This window comes from Rhinopithecus bieti, unplaced genomic scaffold (assembly GCF_001698545.2).
Source record: "Rhinopithecus bieti isolate Rb0 unplaced genomic scaffold, ASM169854v2 scaffold_29928, whole genome shotgun sequence".
NCBI lineage: Eukaryota > Metazoa > Chordata > Mammalia > Primates > Cercopithecidae > Rhinopithecus > Rhinopithecus bieti.
The window spans coordinates 1,732,656-1,747,832 of NW_016814053.1; the positions used below are offsets into that span (position 1 = coordinate 1,732,656).

A 15,177-nucleotide genomic window follows, 5' to 3' on the forward strand; every position below is an offset into this window, starting at 1 on the left:
GCTGAGGCCCAGCTGGTGGCATCACCTCATCTGTTGCACTTGCCTTTTAAACCACGTCATCCCCTCCTTCATGTTGCAGAAGTCTTCTAACCCTCAACTCATGAATCATTTCTCAGGCTGGCAGGGTGCATCTTCAATACCCCTCAGCCTTACAGTTCCCACATCACTCCTCCAATTCTATCTCTGTGCTTTGGAATCTGCTGCTGGTGCATAAGCCCAAAGCCAACCAGTAAGAGAAATACTAGTCTCCCATACTTGCAAGCATCTTGAATCTCTAGTAACTTCCTCAGGCCTTCCTCCTGTGGTTTTTTTTCGAGATAGGGTCTCATTGTTACCCAGGCTGGAGTGCAGTGGTGCAATCATGGCTCACTGCAGTCTCAACCTCCCTGGGCTCAGAACCTCCCACATCAGCCTCGCTAGTATGGATGGGACTACAGGCGTACACCACCACACCCAAGTAATTTTTTGTATGTTTTGTAGAAACCGGGTCTTGCTATGTTGCCCAGCCTGGTCTCAAGCTCCTTGGCTCAAGTCATTTGCCGACCTTGGCCTCCCAAAGTGCTGGGATTACAGGCGTGAGCCACCTCACCCAGCCTCCTCCTGTGGTTTGTGAGTGCAGGTACAATCTGTTACCTCTCCACATTTGAAAGCCCAAAAGACTAAATTACATTCCCTAACAATGGACTCCTCCAAGAAAAGACCTCTTCCAGGGCTCCCCAGCTGTCTGTGGAATAGTGGTTGGTGATGGAGCATGTTCTCTGAACTGGCAGCCTTCAGTTAAACCCTGTAGCATTCACTGGGCCTAACCACCACTGGTCTTAGAATGTGAGGATTGCCACCTTATGACTTCAGTTTTGGCTTTATTCCGGAACAGGAAAGATATTCTATTTGACTTTTTTTTTTTTTTTGAGACGGAGTCTTTCTGTCACCTAGGCTGGAGTGCAGTGGCTCCATCTCAGCTCACTGCAGCCTCCACTCTGGGGTTCAAGCGATTCTCCTGCCTCAGCCTCCGAAGTAGCTGGGATTACAGTGCACGCCACCATGCCCGGCTAATTTTTGTATTTTTAGTAGAGACAGAGTTTCACTATGTTGGCCAGGCTGGTCTCCAACTCCTGACCTCAGGAGATTACCCGCCTCGGCCTCCCAAAGTACTAGGATTACAGGCGCGAGCCACCGTGCGGGGCCTATTTGACTTCCAATTACAAATTTCCTCTACAGTCAGTACTTAGGTGAGTTCTCCACAAGCAAACAGAGAGGAATGTACGCAAACATTTATCAAGATAAGGAATGGGAACAGCCGAACAGGAAGGGGAAGGAAGTCAAGCAAGAGTGTGATTTTGGCAAAGTTGCATAGAGGCTGACTTCAGGCTGATTCCTCCAGGAAGTGAGTGAAGTTTCATTTTTCTGAACTAAAAGAGCTGGGTTTTCATGTAAGTAAAATCAAGGGGGCAGTTCAGGCTGAAGACACACAGATAGTGTGTATTAAAAGAGGGCCAGGTACAGTGGCTCATGGCTAGTAATCCCAGCCCTTTGGGGAGCTAAGGAGGATGGAACACTTAGGTCCAGGAGTTTGAGACCAGCCTGGGCAACATGGTGAAACCCTGGCTCTACAAAAAATACAACAAAGCTAGCCAGGCGTGGTGGCACACCTGTATTTCCAGTTACTAAGGAGGTTGAGGTAGGAGGATCACCAGAGCCTGGGAGGAAAAGATTGCAGTAAGCAAGACTGTGCCACTACTGCACTCCAGCCTGGGCAACAGAACAAAACCCTGTCTCAAAAAAAAAGTAGAGAGAAAGCAGGAGGGCATAAAAATTGGAGGGTGAAAAGACATTTAAGTAACCTGGGTGGACTACTATAGTCAAGGTCAAACTTATTTTTACAAATTTCATAGTGTTATAAAACAAGCTAAAAAGTGGTCATTTGTCCTAAGACATCATTAATAACAGCTAGCACTATCTGTACCTCACAAAGCACCATTTAGATTACACTGCCTTGCAAACTGCTTAATGAAATGCTAAGGGCAGTATGAACAAAGTATTTTGGGGGGGAACCCCAAAAATCAGCAATGGAAACTTTTAAGATTGAAATAAACCTAAAAAGAATGAACTGATTTCTTGACTTGTATCCTTAATGTCTCTAAATAGGACTGCTTTTGTTCTTTCTGGAAAGCAGTTAACTGCTTAGATGTTCACTTTCTTCAAAGGTATTTCTGAAATTCACAAAGTCACAAGGTCTCAAAAACAATGTTTATTTTAAGACATAAAATGTACCATCTAGCACCAATGCCTATAAATACCAAAATTCTATCCGGTTACTACTCTTTGGAACAAATATGATTAAAGTCCTTGACAGATTATTGTATATGAGCAAACGGCTTCATAACATAAAGCAGACAGACACAGAACAAAAATTCATTTGGTATATACATATAGAACTACATTTGTAGTTATTCAAAAACCTTTCACTGTTTCATATAAACAAGTTAATACCAGTATTTTAAGCCAGATTTTCCTGGAACATATACATAAACAAAAGTGCATGAGCCCACGTAAGTGGCCATAAGCCCTGAAACTGGTCTTTCTATTCTCACTCCACTATCCAAATGAAAAATCTGTAAAAGGATATCTTTTGGTGTCCTCCATCGGTCTGATTTGTCTTCTTAGCATATCATTACAAATATAGATTTACTGATTAAATCACACAGATATGTTATGGGTTGGGAGGGAAAAGAAAACTTTGGCTAATATAAGTATACAAGACAATATCTCAGTTCTTCTTAAAATTAAAAGAACATTTAAGTATTAACAATATTTTAAAAGAAATGAAGTGGAAAATACAAATGATAAATATTGTATAATTATGTACAAAATGAAAACCTGTTAAACTTTGGAGACAAACTAAAATTTACTAGTTTGAATTTAAAACATTATTATGTAATAGTAGACAGTTCTCTTCAGAAATTTATCTCTAGTTTCCTGTAAAAGGTTAAGTCAATCATGCTGGTTCACTGTTTTTGGCAGATTTTAGCCTCGCCTCAAAACCAATTTTTATTTGAATAACTGATTCCCAACATTTCTTTTAAGTAGAACTTGATGCTGAACTAAGTAACCTAAACTAGATTCAGGGCCATTGGCAGGTAGGTAGGTAAGCAGGCGTTTTTCATATTGCAGGCAGCCCATTGTGGTCGTCATTTATACATCGGCTCTCTAAGGATGTGCCAGAAAAAAATCTGTGAACACAATCTTCCCATGCTGTATTCACATCTTTAGTTTACTCAGGTTGTTAGAGGCTTGGGTAAAATGATTAAAGGCTTCATGATGTAAATTTCTATAAGAAAAAAAAGGAAACTTAAAAGATTGATTTACCACAAACTATTTACAGGGTATTTAATAATGCCTAATATGCCTCATAACGCCTAGTATCCCTAACAGTGGTTATGTGCAATTCAAGTGAACAACCACGCATGTTTATAGATGGTTCCTCGCTGACACCTAATAAGCAACTGAAGAAAGTACAGATGCATTGGACATTACCAAAATTAAAATATTTGTGCTTCAAAAGACACACCATAGGCCAGGTGTGATGGCTCACACCTGTAATCCCACCACTTTGGGAGGCTGAGGCAGCAGAGCACTTGAGGCCAGGAGTTCGACACAAGCCTGGCCAACATAGTGAAACCCAATCTCTACTAAAAACACAAAAAAATTAGCCGGGCGTCATGGCACATGCCTGTAGTCCCAGCTACTTGAGAGGCTCACACAGGAGAATCACTTGAACCTGGGAGGCAGAGGTTGCACTGAGCCAAGATCATGCCATTGCACTCCAGACTGGGTGACAGTGCAAGACTGTCTCAAAAGAAAAATAAGAAAATAATAAATTAAGAAAATAAAAGACACACTATCAAGGAAATGAAAAGACAACCCACAGAATGGGAGAAAATATTCACTCTGTAAGTGTCTAGTATTCAAAATATATAAAGAACTCTCACAACTCAAAAGCAGAAAGACAAATAAATCAATCTGAAAATGGGCCAAGCATGTCTTCTAAATACAGAAAAGATACCCAACATCATTAGTCATTAGAGAAATGAAAACCACAGTTTAGGGACTATCTCATATCCATTGAGATGGGTATAATTAACAAATGTTGGTAAAAATGTGGAGAAAACTGGCACCCTCATACACTGCTGGTGAGAATGTATAATGGTATGGTAGATTTGGAATACAGTTTGCAAGTCTTCAAAAAGTTAAACAGAGGTCCCATATAACCTTGCAATTCCTCTGAAATATTCAAGAGGTCTGAAAACGTTCACACAAAAATTTGTAGATGAATGTTCATAGCAGCATTATTCCTCTTATCAATGGATAGATAAGGTGTGGTATAGCCATATAAAGGAATATTATTCAGCCACAAAAAGGAGTTAAGTGCTAATGTGTGCTACAATCTAGATGAGGCTTGAGAATACCGTGCTGAGTGAAAGAAGACAGGCACAAGAGACCACATAGTATGTGACTTGTTACATATGATGTACAGAATAGGCAAATCCATAGAGAGATTAGTGGTTGCCAGCAGCTGGGGACAAAGGTAACAGGGAGTGACTGCTAATGGGTAAGAGGCTTCTCTGTGGGGTGACGAAATCGTTTAAAATTAGAAAGTGGTGATTTACACAACTATGTGAATATACTAAAAACCACCAAATTGTACACCTTAAAAGCGTGAATTTTACGGTATGTGAATTACATCAACTAAAAAACAGGTGTTTTTTTTTGTTGCCAAAAAAAAAAAGAAAAAAAAAGCCTTTATATTCAGGAAACACAAAATCTTTATGCCTCCAAAAAAATTCTACTTTTAAAACTGCACAACAGCTTCAGTTAAAACTGGATCCCTTAAAGCACAAGTTTTAATTTTTTTGTATCTTTGGCACCATGCCACATAAATGTTAATCTGAATAATCCCACTGCTGCCTTTTTACTTAGATTTAGTCCTAACACCTACTTCTGTTCCCTAAAACTAAGTTTTATTTGTTTTGACTAGAATTCATATAATCAGAAAACTTTATCACAAACATAATCAAAGATGATAGAAAAAAGTATGGGCTTATTGAATCTAGCATCCTTAATTCATAAAAGTAATCATCTCCCTGCCTTACACTAGTTACATATATCAAAGGTGCTGGGAATACAAAAATAGATGAAAGGGCCAGGTGCAGTGGCTCAGACCTGTAATCCCAACAATTTGGGAGGTCGAGGCGGGCAGGTCACTCGAGTCCAGGAGTGCAAGACTAGCCTGGACAACATGGCGAAACCCCCCCTACAAAAAAAATACAAAAATTAGCTGGGCATGGTGGTGCATGCCTATGGTCCCAGGTACTCAGGAGGCTGAGGTGGGAGGATCATTTCTTGAGCCTGCAAGGCAGAGGTTGCAGCAAGCTGAGATTGCACCGCTGTACTCCAGCCTGGATGACGGAGACAGACCCTGTTTCAAAAAAAAAAAAAGGAAGAAGTACAATTCTTCCCTCTTTCTACAGGTTCAAACCCTAGGTGTCACTGAGGCAACCTGCATAAAATTTGATTATTATACCAGGTAAAACATGCACCAAGAAGGGGAAAGATACATAAATTCTACTTAATTGAGTACATTTATCTTTTATGGACTCATTTGCCTTGCTATATTTCATTTTCTGTAAAAAATTTTTAATAAGGAAAAGTTCACAAAGGTAAGAGCTGGTATTTTAAAATCTGAGATAAAAGAAACTTATAAATAGCTAATCACTTGTTTGAGGTAATACCCAATTATTGAGCTATACAAATTACACCTATGGAAAAGCTGGAAAAGGCCTTTAAAAGAGAAGCCTGGCCACATATGGCGGCTGATGCCTGTAATCCCAGAACTTTGGGAGGCCGAAGTGGGCGGATCACTTGAGCCCAGGAGTTCGACACCAGTCTAGGCAACACAGTGAAACATGTTTCTACTTAAAAAATATAAAAAAAAAAAAAAAAGGAAAAGAAAAAAAAAAAGCCTGGCTTTAGAGCAAAAACCCAAGGCAAGATAGATTAAATTATCTTGACACTAAAGTTAGTGCCTGAGTCCAGTGAATCATTATAGCTGTTTCTCCACATCAAAATCAATGCCCATACCACACATATGCCCTGAAATAGTGTCCAGCTGATGAAACCTCCTTGGAGAATGAAGAACTGAGAATGTTATTTACCGACTTTTTCTTTCTGATGTATATAATATGAATATCTTCACTTCGATACTCTTCATCATGTTTTTCCAAAGGAATTTCTTCAAAGTCAAAGTCTAGCTGAAGGAGCTATAAATTTAAGAAACATACTTCAAATTCAGTAATATGAACTGACCTGTGGGTGACAGAAGTCAGAATGGTGGTTATCTTTTTTTTTTGAGACAGTCTCACTCTGTCACCCAGGCTGGAGTGCAGTGGTGCGATCTTGGCTCACTGCAACCTCCGCCTCCCTGGGTTCAAGCGATTCTCCTGCCTCAGCCTCCTGAGTAGCTGGGATTACAGGAGTGCAACACCACACCTAGCTAATTTTTGTATTTTTTTGTAAAGAAAGGGTTTCACCATATTGGCCAGCCTGGTCTCGAACTCCTGACCTCGTGATCCACCTGTCTCGGACTCCCAAAGCGCTGGGATTACAGGCATGAGCCACCGCGTCCAGCCAGTGGTTACCCTTTGAGGAGTATTGCCTGGGAAAGGGCAGTGTGCAAACCTTCCAAGATCCTGAAAATGTCCTCTATCTTTATGTTGGTAATAGTCACTTGGGTGTATACACATGAAAAATTAAGCTCAGCACTTGACTGATAGGTATGCATTTTACATATGCTTTATCGGTAAAAGCTGTTTAACAGTACGAAATTTTCATTATGCATCACTTCAAAACATGAGCATTTTTCATATTCAAGAAAAACATGAAAACAAAAAAAATATTTTAGTATATGTTACCTGAGGCAGTCATATACCTGCTGTCTCATTAAACCAAAGTAGTCCCTTCAGCAGACAAAACTGCAGGCCTATATAGATGTACCCTCAAAAGCGTACTCACAATCTGACAGTAGATAGAAATCTACTCACAATATGATAGGTTTGTGTCCATAAAAAGGGTTTGGGTTATCACTAGGGGAAGAAGGGTTGCAGATACATAAAACCCTATATACTATATTTGCAACTTCCTGTAAGTCTTTTCTAACTACTTCAGAACAAAAAGTTAAAGAAAAAAAAGACCCTAAAAATAGACAGGTATCTAGGTTGGAGGTTTCATAAATATGTAGACAAAACACAGAAGTAAAACTTATCACTTGGCAACATGGGAAAACCCCATCTCTACAAAAAAATACAAAAAGTTAGTCGTCAGATGTGGTGATACATGCCTTTTGTCCCAGTTACTTGTGGGGGCTGAGGCAGAAGGATCACTTGAGCCCAGGAGGTTGAGGATGCAGTGAGCCCTGACTATGCCACTGCACTCCGGCATGGGCTATAGGGTGAAACCCTGTCTCAAAACAAAAACAAAAACAAACAAACAAAAAAACCCAACTTATCACCTGCACATTTCTATCACGTATTCTCCAAAGGTAATACATACATCATTAACATGTTCCCCAAAGGCAGCATCATGTGGAATAAACACTGAATACTGTTCTTAAAAAGGAGTGGCACCAGTATTATTTAACATTCTTCTGTAGCCATAGATCAACTAATTAGAAATGAAATAAAGGAAAAGATGAAAAAGGGGAGCTCTGCAGAATCATGGGCTGTGAAGATCCTTTTCTCAGCTTCACACAAACAATGTTTTCCCCACCCAAAATTACCATAAAATACTTGAAGAGTCACATACAGCCTCCCTGAAGGGAAATCACTACAAAGATAATAGAGCACTTAATACTTACCTCAAAATATTTTTTCTCAATTTCTGGATTTTTTCCCATTGTTCGTTGTTCATAACAACATATAATACAAGTTTCAAATCCACTGATATCTTTTAGAGTTTTCAGCAATGGCTCCAAAGACTATTTAAAAAAGAATATACTTTTTGTTTATGATTTAAAAATTTTTTCTACTCTAACAGTGGGTTGAGGAGGTAGAGGGATATTTATAGCTCCCCTACAATTTATCCATCTTTGAATCAATCCAACAAAGTACATGTAATTAAAGCTCTAGGCAGGTGTGGTGGCTCACACCTATAATATAAACACTTCGGAAGGCAGAGATGAAAGATCGCTTGAAACCAGGAGTTCAAGACCAGCCTGGAGAATACAGCGAGAGACACCCCACCTCCACACACACCTTACAAAAAGTTGAAAAATTAGCCAGCATGCTGGTGCACACCTATAGTCCTAGCTATTGAGGAGGCTGAATGGGAGGATTACTTGAGTCTCAGGGGCTCGAGGTTACAGTGAGCTATGATCACTCCACCGCATTACAACATGTGTGACAGAGCAAGACCCCTATCTTAAAACAAACAAAAACCCCTCTGTAACTAACGATTGGGTTAGCTCCTCTTAACTAAACCATGTGCTGATTTCGGTTTCCAGAAAAAGGATTCAGACAACTGCATTTTGGAGTTCTCAAGGAAAAACAAATGTAATCAACTTTACTCAAGAGTTTAATTTTATGTAATTTAATTTGAGATTTAAATAATCAACTATTTGCCCTACAAAAGTTAAATCTGACCCTAACTTGGTTCAATGCTAATTATTTTTAAAATAACTGATGCCCACAACGCTATACAAACTGATGCACTTTTTTATTTTTTTATTTTTTTTTTATTTTTGAGACGGAGTTTCGCTCTTGTTGCCCAGGCTGGAATGCAATGGTGCGATCTCAGCTCACTGCAACCTCCGCCTCCCGGGTTCAAGCGATTCTCCTGCCTCAGCCTCCCAAATAGCTGGGATTACACGCATGCACCACCACGCCAGGCTAATTTTGTATTTTTAGTAGAGACGGGGTTTTGCCATTTTGGCCAGGCTGGTCTAGAACTTCCGACCTCAGGTGACCCACCCGCCTTGGCCTCCCAAGTGCTGGGATTACGGGGGTGAACCACCGCGCCCGGCCCAAACTGATATTTAAAGCAAAGAACAATGAATTATTTACAACTTAATTCTCAATGTCATGGTTAACATGTTCCATGGGAACAACCAAGGGAAAAAGACGATTTTGGCTTTTCATAACATCCAATTGACAAGATCCTTTAAAATTTTTACAGAAGCCGCTAGTAAAATGCATGTAACACTTTTCTCAACATGCTTCACCAGGCCAGTATATTAATGATGAGCATATATACAAATAGTCCGTGGTGACTTTTATCTTTTCTTTACTGCATCAACTATAAGGCAAAATCCCTTCACATGTTAAAATGTGAAGAAACGTGTGCTTCAGAATTCATGAAATATGGTTCATCTTCTAAATGAAGATATTTCACTCACTGAATACTTACCTCTTCATAGTATATGCAGTCGGCCATCAGTATATAGTCGGGTGGAGAAGGAAAGCCTTCTATTTCTTCCCCCCTTAAAAATGTCAAACAAATATTTCAATTGTTGTTTTAATAATTCAAAATACTCTTGTTTTATAAAGAACCGGAAAGTCCCCTTCCATCCTTTCAATGAAACGCAATTTATTTATTTATTTATTTTTTTTTGAGACGGAGTCTCGCTCTGTCGCCCAGGCTGGAGTGCAGTGGCCGGATCTCAGCTCACTGCAAGCTCCGCCTCCCGGGTTTAAGCCATTCTCCTGCCTCAGCCTCCCGAGTAGCTGGGGCTACAGGCGCCCACCACCTCGCCCGGCTAGTTTTTTGTATTTTTTAGTAGAGACGGGGTTTCACCGTGTTAGCCAGGAGGGTCTCGATCTTCTGACCTCGTGATCCGCCCGTCTCGGCCTCCCAAAGTGCTGGGATTACAGGCTTGAGCCACCCCGCCCGGCCAAAACGCAATTTAAAACAAACTACAAATCGATTATCTTAAAACAAGCTGAAAGGCCATACAAACCATTTCAGTACCTTGGCTTGAACAGAACCAGTGACAAGATGCTTGTTCATATTAATATTCATCTTCAGCAAGTCTTGCAATTCCTCAAGATCGGTGACTACAACATCAGCCCTATAAAATAACGTCGACTGAGGTGTAGGCACAGGGGGGAAAACCTGTAATCCGGATTTCCCCAGCAAGAAGGTGCCCCCACATCCCTCCCGCCCGCCAGCTCTTACCCGAGGGTAGCGGCCATGAGCCCCACGGCCCCGGTACCCGAACCCAGCTCCAGCACCGACCGCCGGCTCAGCGCGTGGGCCCCGTCGCCAGAAAACTCGATCGTTTCCAGGTATTTAGAAAGGACAATGGCAGCGTCCCAAACAACGCAACCCACGCCGCCGGAGCCATACTGCTGTAGTCGTAGCACCGTACCATCCCGCTTCTCCAAAACGCGCACAAAGCTCCGCAATGGGTCCTCCAGCGAGGACTCGGGCGTAGCCGCCATCACGGCCGGCAACAGAAAGCGGCTCGCGCAGGCACGTCACATCAACGCGCGCCGCCCCGCCCTGCGGCTCCGCCCCCTCCCCGCGGCTGAGTTGACGCCGCAGCGCGCGTGAGTTAACAAAGCCCCGAAGGCAGCGTTACCTGGGCGGGGCCGAATGTAGGGCCCCGCCTTTGCCGACGCGCTTGGCAGCCCCCCCGCTACTCTAAATCACACGTTTGGCTTAACGAAGAGGCCGTTTAAATCACTTTTCTAGACAAAACTACTATTATAATCTGCTCTTTAAAAAACAAAGCCAACCTCTGACTTTACCTAGTTGGAGGCTTGATTTACAGAGTAGTTACAAGGCTTAAATGCAAGCAGCTTTCAAGATCCTACGAAAGATGGCTATAATCTTACAATCTTCCTTTTCAAGTTCCTAGTATGCTCCTAGTTTTTTGTATGAATTCATAAAAGTGGTTGCTAGAAGCCTGCAGCTCACATTTAACATTGAAGAAAAATTGTGTGTGTGTGTGTCTACAGGACTCAACAATCTCCCCCTTTGTTCCTTATAATGAAAACACATATTTTAAAAGTCTTTTAAAAATTAAGACTGGGGTGATTTATTAATCTTGTTAAGAACTCTGATACAAAGCACAGTAAAAGGCCACAGACCAGTAAATAAACAACGTGGCTTTTGGCTACTTTACAACTGCTGCTACAGCACTATCAGCAAAACACTCTTTATCACTTTGAACAAAGGCATCCAAATGGCAAATAAAAGTTTTACTCACTTATCTGATTAAAATATTTAATAAAGCTTTAAGTATTTGCTGGTTTAAATATTACCAATCTAAAAAATATATTTAAAAAAAAATTTCAGTTAACATGAGATTTATAGAGAAAGTTACTAGGTGTTGAAGGCAAGGCAGTTGGTTCCTATGCCATAGAATTTTTTTTGAATTTATGAATTAGTAAAGTAGCAGATTGTATTATAGGCCTCAAGTCACTTAAATTTATATAGGTTATTAGCAGTATCTTTAAATATACAATATAAACAAAACTGTACATACATGGCATATTAACTGTTTTCCATAACAATAGGCAATTCATTAGCTAAAGACATCATAGTCTGCAAAAACAAAAGGCACATCTGAATGAGATACATGCCCTTTTTACCTCCATCATTGGGTTATGTAGTCTTTGATTACATTTTGACAAAATAATAAACACTTACAGTGCCATTCTATTATTTTCATCCTACTTTTCATTTTTGTCTTCAGCAGCAAATACCGGCATTTAAGACATGGAATTAAAGAGTTTAAGAACAGTTGGTGTTATTCATAATTCTCCTAGATGTAAAAACTAGAAGTAAAACTAGAAGATGGTCAAAGAGGTTTAAAATCAGTAACACCATATACCCCTCCCATATTTGTGTAAATTCACTGCCTTAAAAGGCATCTATTACTCAAATTTGAAAATTTCACAAAAGCACTATCCCTTTTCAGTGCAATCATGTCACTTTAAACCATATTTTTGCAGAGTTTACAGTGCAAATATAAATTCTTTATACTGGCCTTTTGGCAGCACTGAGGATCCAAGACAAGGCAATGCTACTGATCACCTGAGGATAATGGTGAAGGACTTTTGTATTTTTATTTTTCCAATTCTTAAAAGCTTATTTGATCAGTAGCATTTTTGTAAGAGCATTATTTGTAAAAAGTACTAAAATACTATGTCTTTTTTTGAATAAATTAAAAAAAAACTTTACAAATACCATTCCAGTGTCAATGACTACATATGGCTAAGGTCATTGCGGAGTTTCTGCATTTTCTAGCAAAGGCAGTCTGTACAATGGGGGGTGCGAAAGCTCCCGTTTGTAAGTCTTTGGTGGCAGTTTTGGCAGATGAGGGCTTGAATTCTGCCTTGGTGGAACAGGGGGAGCTGGAGGATGAGCAAGATTATTCTGACTAGAACTGAGCACATAGCATCGACGTGGTACCCTTGGAGAGGGTGTGCTAGGAGGAGTGCTTGGCGAATTTGGACACGTACTAATGTCTCTGAGCCAGTCTGAATCTCTGTGAAGATGCCCCAGTGGAGGTGGCTGAAGATTAAATGGACAGTTTATAAAGTGTTCTGGAGGCCGAAGGGGAACCGGTGGAGGGGTATCAGGAAGAGGATCTCTTGGTGGTGGTGGAGGTGGACTATGCAGAGGCCCATCAAATGCACCAGTAGGAACAGGAACTCTGGGTTTTACCTTGGGAGGAGGAGGCTGTCTCGGTGGAATAGCAGGAGGATCATCATCAGATTTCATATTTCCCTCAAAAAAAAATAAAATAAAATAAATTATACCTCTATTCTCCTGGAAAATTTGAAAAAATTTTAAGTCTGAAAAATTCTTATGTATCAAGTTAAATTCAGATAAACTAATTAACTAATCTGAGTTAATTATCAGATTATGAGTGCTCCTAGTTTAATTCAGGGCTGGGTTTAATATTTTTATATATGAGATGTTTTAAGTCTTAGAACATAACTCTTTATCTTGCTTTGTGTATACATTTCAGAAATTTATGTATTTTAATTATAATAGGTAAGTGACAATTTATTGCTTTATAGACATGAAAGGACATGATGTCAAGAGGATTTTAATGTCTAGCTTCTGCTTACTGGGCATCTACTGCTCCTTTCTTCAATGAGGCTTAGAGCAGTAGATCTCAAAGTGTGATCCAGGGACCAACAGCATCAGTACCAGTAGGGAACTTGTTAGAAAAGCAAATTCTTGGGCCCCATCCTAGACCTACTGAATCAGAAACTCTGGAGGTGGGGCTCCACAATCTGATTTTACCAAGCCTTTTAGGTAATTCTGAGGCACCCTTAAAATTTTGAGAAGCATTAGTTGAAAGTTTGAAGAATGCTTGGAATACTACTAAAGTTTTTTTCCACCTGTACCAGAAAGAAAATGTACTTCCAGCCTCTTTTTCATTTTTAGTTTTTGAGACGGAGTCTTGTTCTGTCACCTAGGCTGGAGTGCTATGGTGCAATCTTGGCTCACTGCAACCTACCTCCACCTCCCAGGTTCAAGTGATTCTCCTGCCTTAGCCTCTTGAAGTAGCTGGGATTACAGGTGCCCACCACCATGTCCGGCTAATTTTTGTATTATTAGTAGAGACAGGGTTTCACCATATTGGCTAGGCTGGTCTTGAACTCCTGACTTCAGGTGATCTGCCTGCCTCAGCCTCCCAACCAGTTTTTTTTTTTTTTTTTGAGACAGAGTTTTGCAATTGTTGCCCAGGCTGGAGTGCAGTGGCACAATCCTGGCTCACTGCAACTTCCACCTCCCAGGTTCAAGTGCTTCTCCTGCCTCAGCCTCCCCAGTAGCTGGAATCAGAGGCACCTGCCACCACACCCAGCTAATTTTTTGTATTTTTAGTAGAGATGGGGTTTCATCTTGTTGACCAGGCTAGTCTCGAACTCCTGATCTCAGGTGATCTACCCGCCTTGTCCTCCCAAAGTGCTGGGATTACAGGCATGAGACACCGCGCCTGGCCCAGCCTCTTATTTAGAAAAGGTTTTTATAAGGATTAAACAACTAAAAGTATTTTTCAAATATAACAACCCAAATGTTGACAAACCATAAATGGTAGCCAAAGTATAATTCACAGACTCTTTATAATACTGGGCATTATTTTGAAGATTCACAACTTTGAATAAGTTGGAGTAAAGTCCTGTTGATTACCTTGGAATTTGAAGCATCATGATCAAACTTTTTTCGAGGAGGAAGAGGAGGAGGAATCAGGGGCTCTTCACTTAGTTTATGTAAACTACCACATGAACTAAAGAAAGACTCTGGGGGAGAAAAAGACTAGTTTAACCACAATTCACAGTATAATTATAAGATAAACCTTTATCACAGCTTGTGGTCAATGCTTCTACTATGGCATTTGGCAGACTATCGACTATTGGTTTATCTATCTTCCCCATTAAATTGTAAGCTTTCTGAGGGCAGTGTGTATTTATTTCTGTATCTTCAGCACCTACCACAGTACCTGGGGCATGATGAGTACTTTAGCTAAATGAAGATATACTATTTAATTATGATTAATGAGATTCTGCTCCCTGAAAAGTCTTTCACAAATCAAAACATGTCTAAATATACTGTAGTAATTTCTAAAGAAAGACCATCCTAATCAGAGACCATATATTTTTGAAGCAGCTACGACTGGGCACATCACCACACAGGTAATAAAACCCTCCATATAGGAGCCCATAAGGTAGTGTTATGTCACGTAACTCTTTGTCTTTGCAAGTCTCTCATTGATAATGTACACGTTATATAACCACATTAAAGGAAATTTACAAAATGATAAATGACAGGAAAATACTCCTAAACAGATCAACCAGACATATAGTAATTACTATCTTCATTTTTACTTTTTCTATAGTTCAACTTCCCATTTGATCTCTCTATATTCACACTGTTGTTACAAAGGCAGTAACTATGTCGTATTTGTCATTATACTGAGATCGGGCACACAGGAGCTAACTGGGAAAGAAGTTGATGAGTTTAACCTTAAACACTCTAACTGAACTGCTTATGAGACATCCAAGTAGATATGTCAAACTAATTATTCTGTGTCAAAAATTGCTATCCCGATCATGTGGCTCTGCAGTTACCTCTGGGGGGGGGGGGGGGGGGGGGGGAAGGGCACCC

At 40.3% G+C, this 15,177-nt stretch overlaps 2 protein-coding genes across 2 annotated transcripts in view; both read right to left on the bottom strand.

The window, feature by feature from the left end:
* Positions 1-2,228: 2,228 nt before the first annotated feature.
* Positions 2,229-10,703, bottom strand: VCPKMT (valosin containing protein lysine methyltransferase). The gene is made up of 6 exons (XM_017849490.1): positions 10,225-10,703; positions 10,007-10,117; positions 9,457-9,529; positions 7,910-8,029; positions 6,213-6,317; positions 2,229-3,328 (listed from the first exon to the last, which is right to left on the bottom strand). The coding sequence occupies exons 1-6, from the start codon at positions 10,488-10,490 to the stop codon at positions 3,314-3,316; spliced, it is 690 nt and encodes a 229-aa protein (XP_017704979.1). The 5' UTR covers positions 10,491-10,703; the 3' UTR covers positions 2,229-3,313.
* A 359-nt stretch (positions 10,704-11,062) lies between these two features.
* SOS2 (SOS Ras/Rho guanine nucleotide exchange factor 2) overlaps positions 11,063-15,177 on the bottom strand; it is a 119,409-nt gene continuing 115,294 nt past the window's right edge. Inside the window, exons 20-21 of the mRNA XM_017849451.1 lie at positions 14,203-14,312; positions 11,063-12,786 (exon numbers count right to left, since the gene is read on the bottom strand). Coding sequence (XP_017704940.1) covers positions 12,277-12,786; positions 14,203-14,312 — 620 coding nt within the window. The 3' untranslated portion in view covers positions 11,063-12,276. The remainder of the gene's footprint in view (positions 12,787-14,202; positions 14,313-15,177) is intronic.

Bases quoted from the DNA above. Each gene is read 5' to 3' on its own strand.
- VCPKMT (XM_017849490.1), bottom strand. From the start codon at position 10,490: ATGGCGGCTACGCCCGAGTCCTCGCTGGAGGACCCATTGCGGAGCTTT. The intron at 10,118-10,224 runs GTAAGAGCTGGC...GTTATTTTATAG, and splicing joins CTCATGGCCGCTACCCTCGG to GGCTGATGTTGTAGTCACCG. The intron at 8,030-9,456 runs GTAAGTATTCAG...TTTTTTAAATAG, and splicing joins ACTGCATATACTATGAAGAG to TCTTTGGAGCCATTGCTGAA.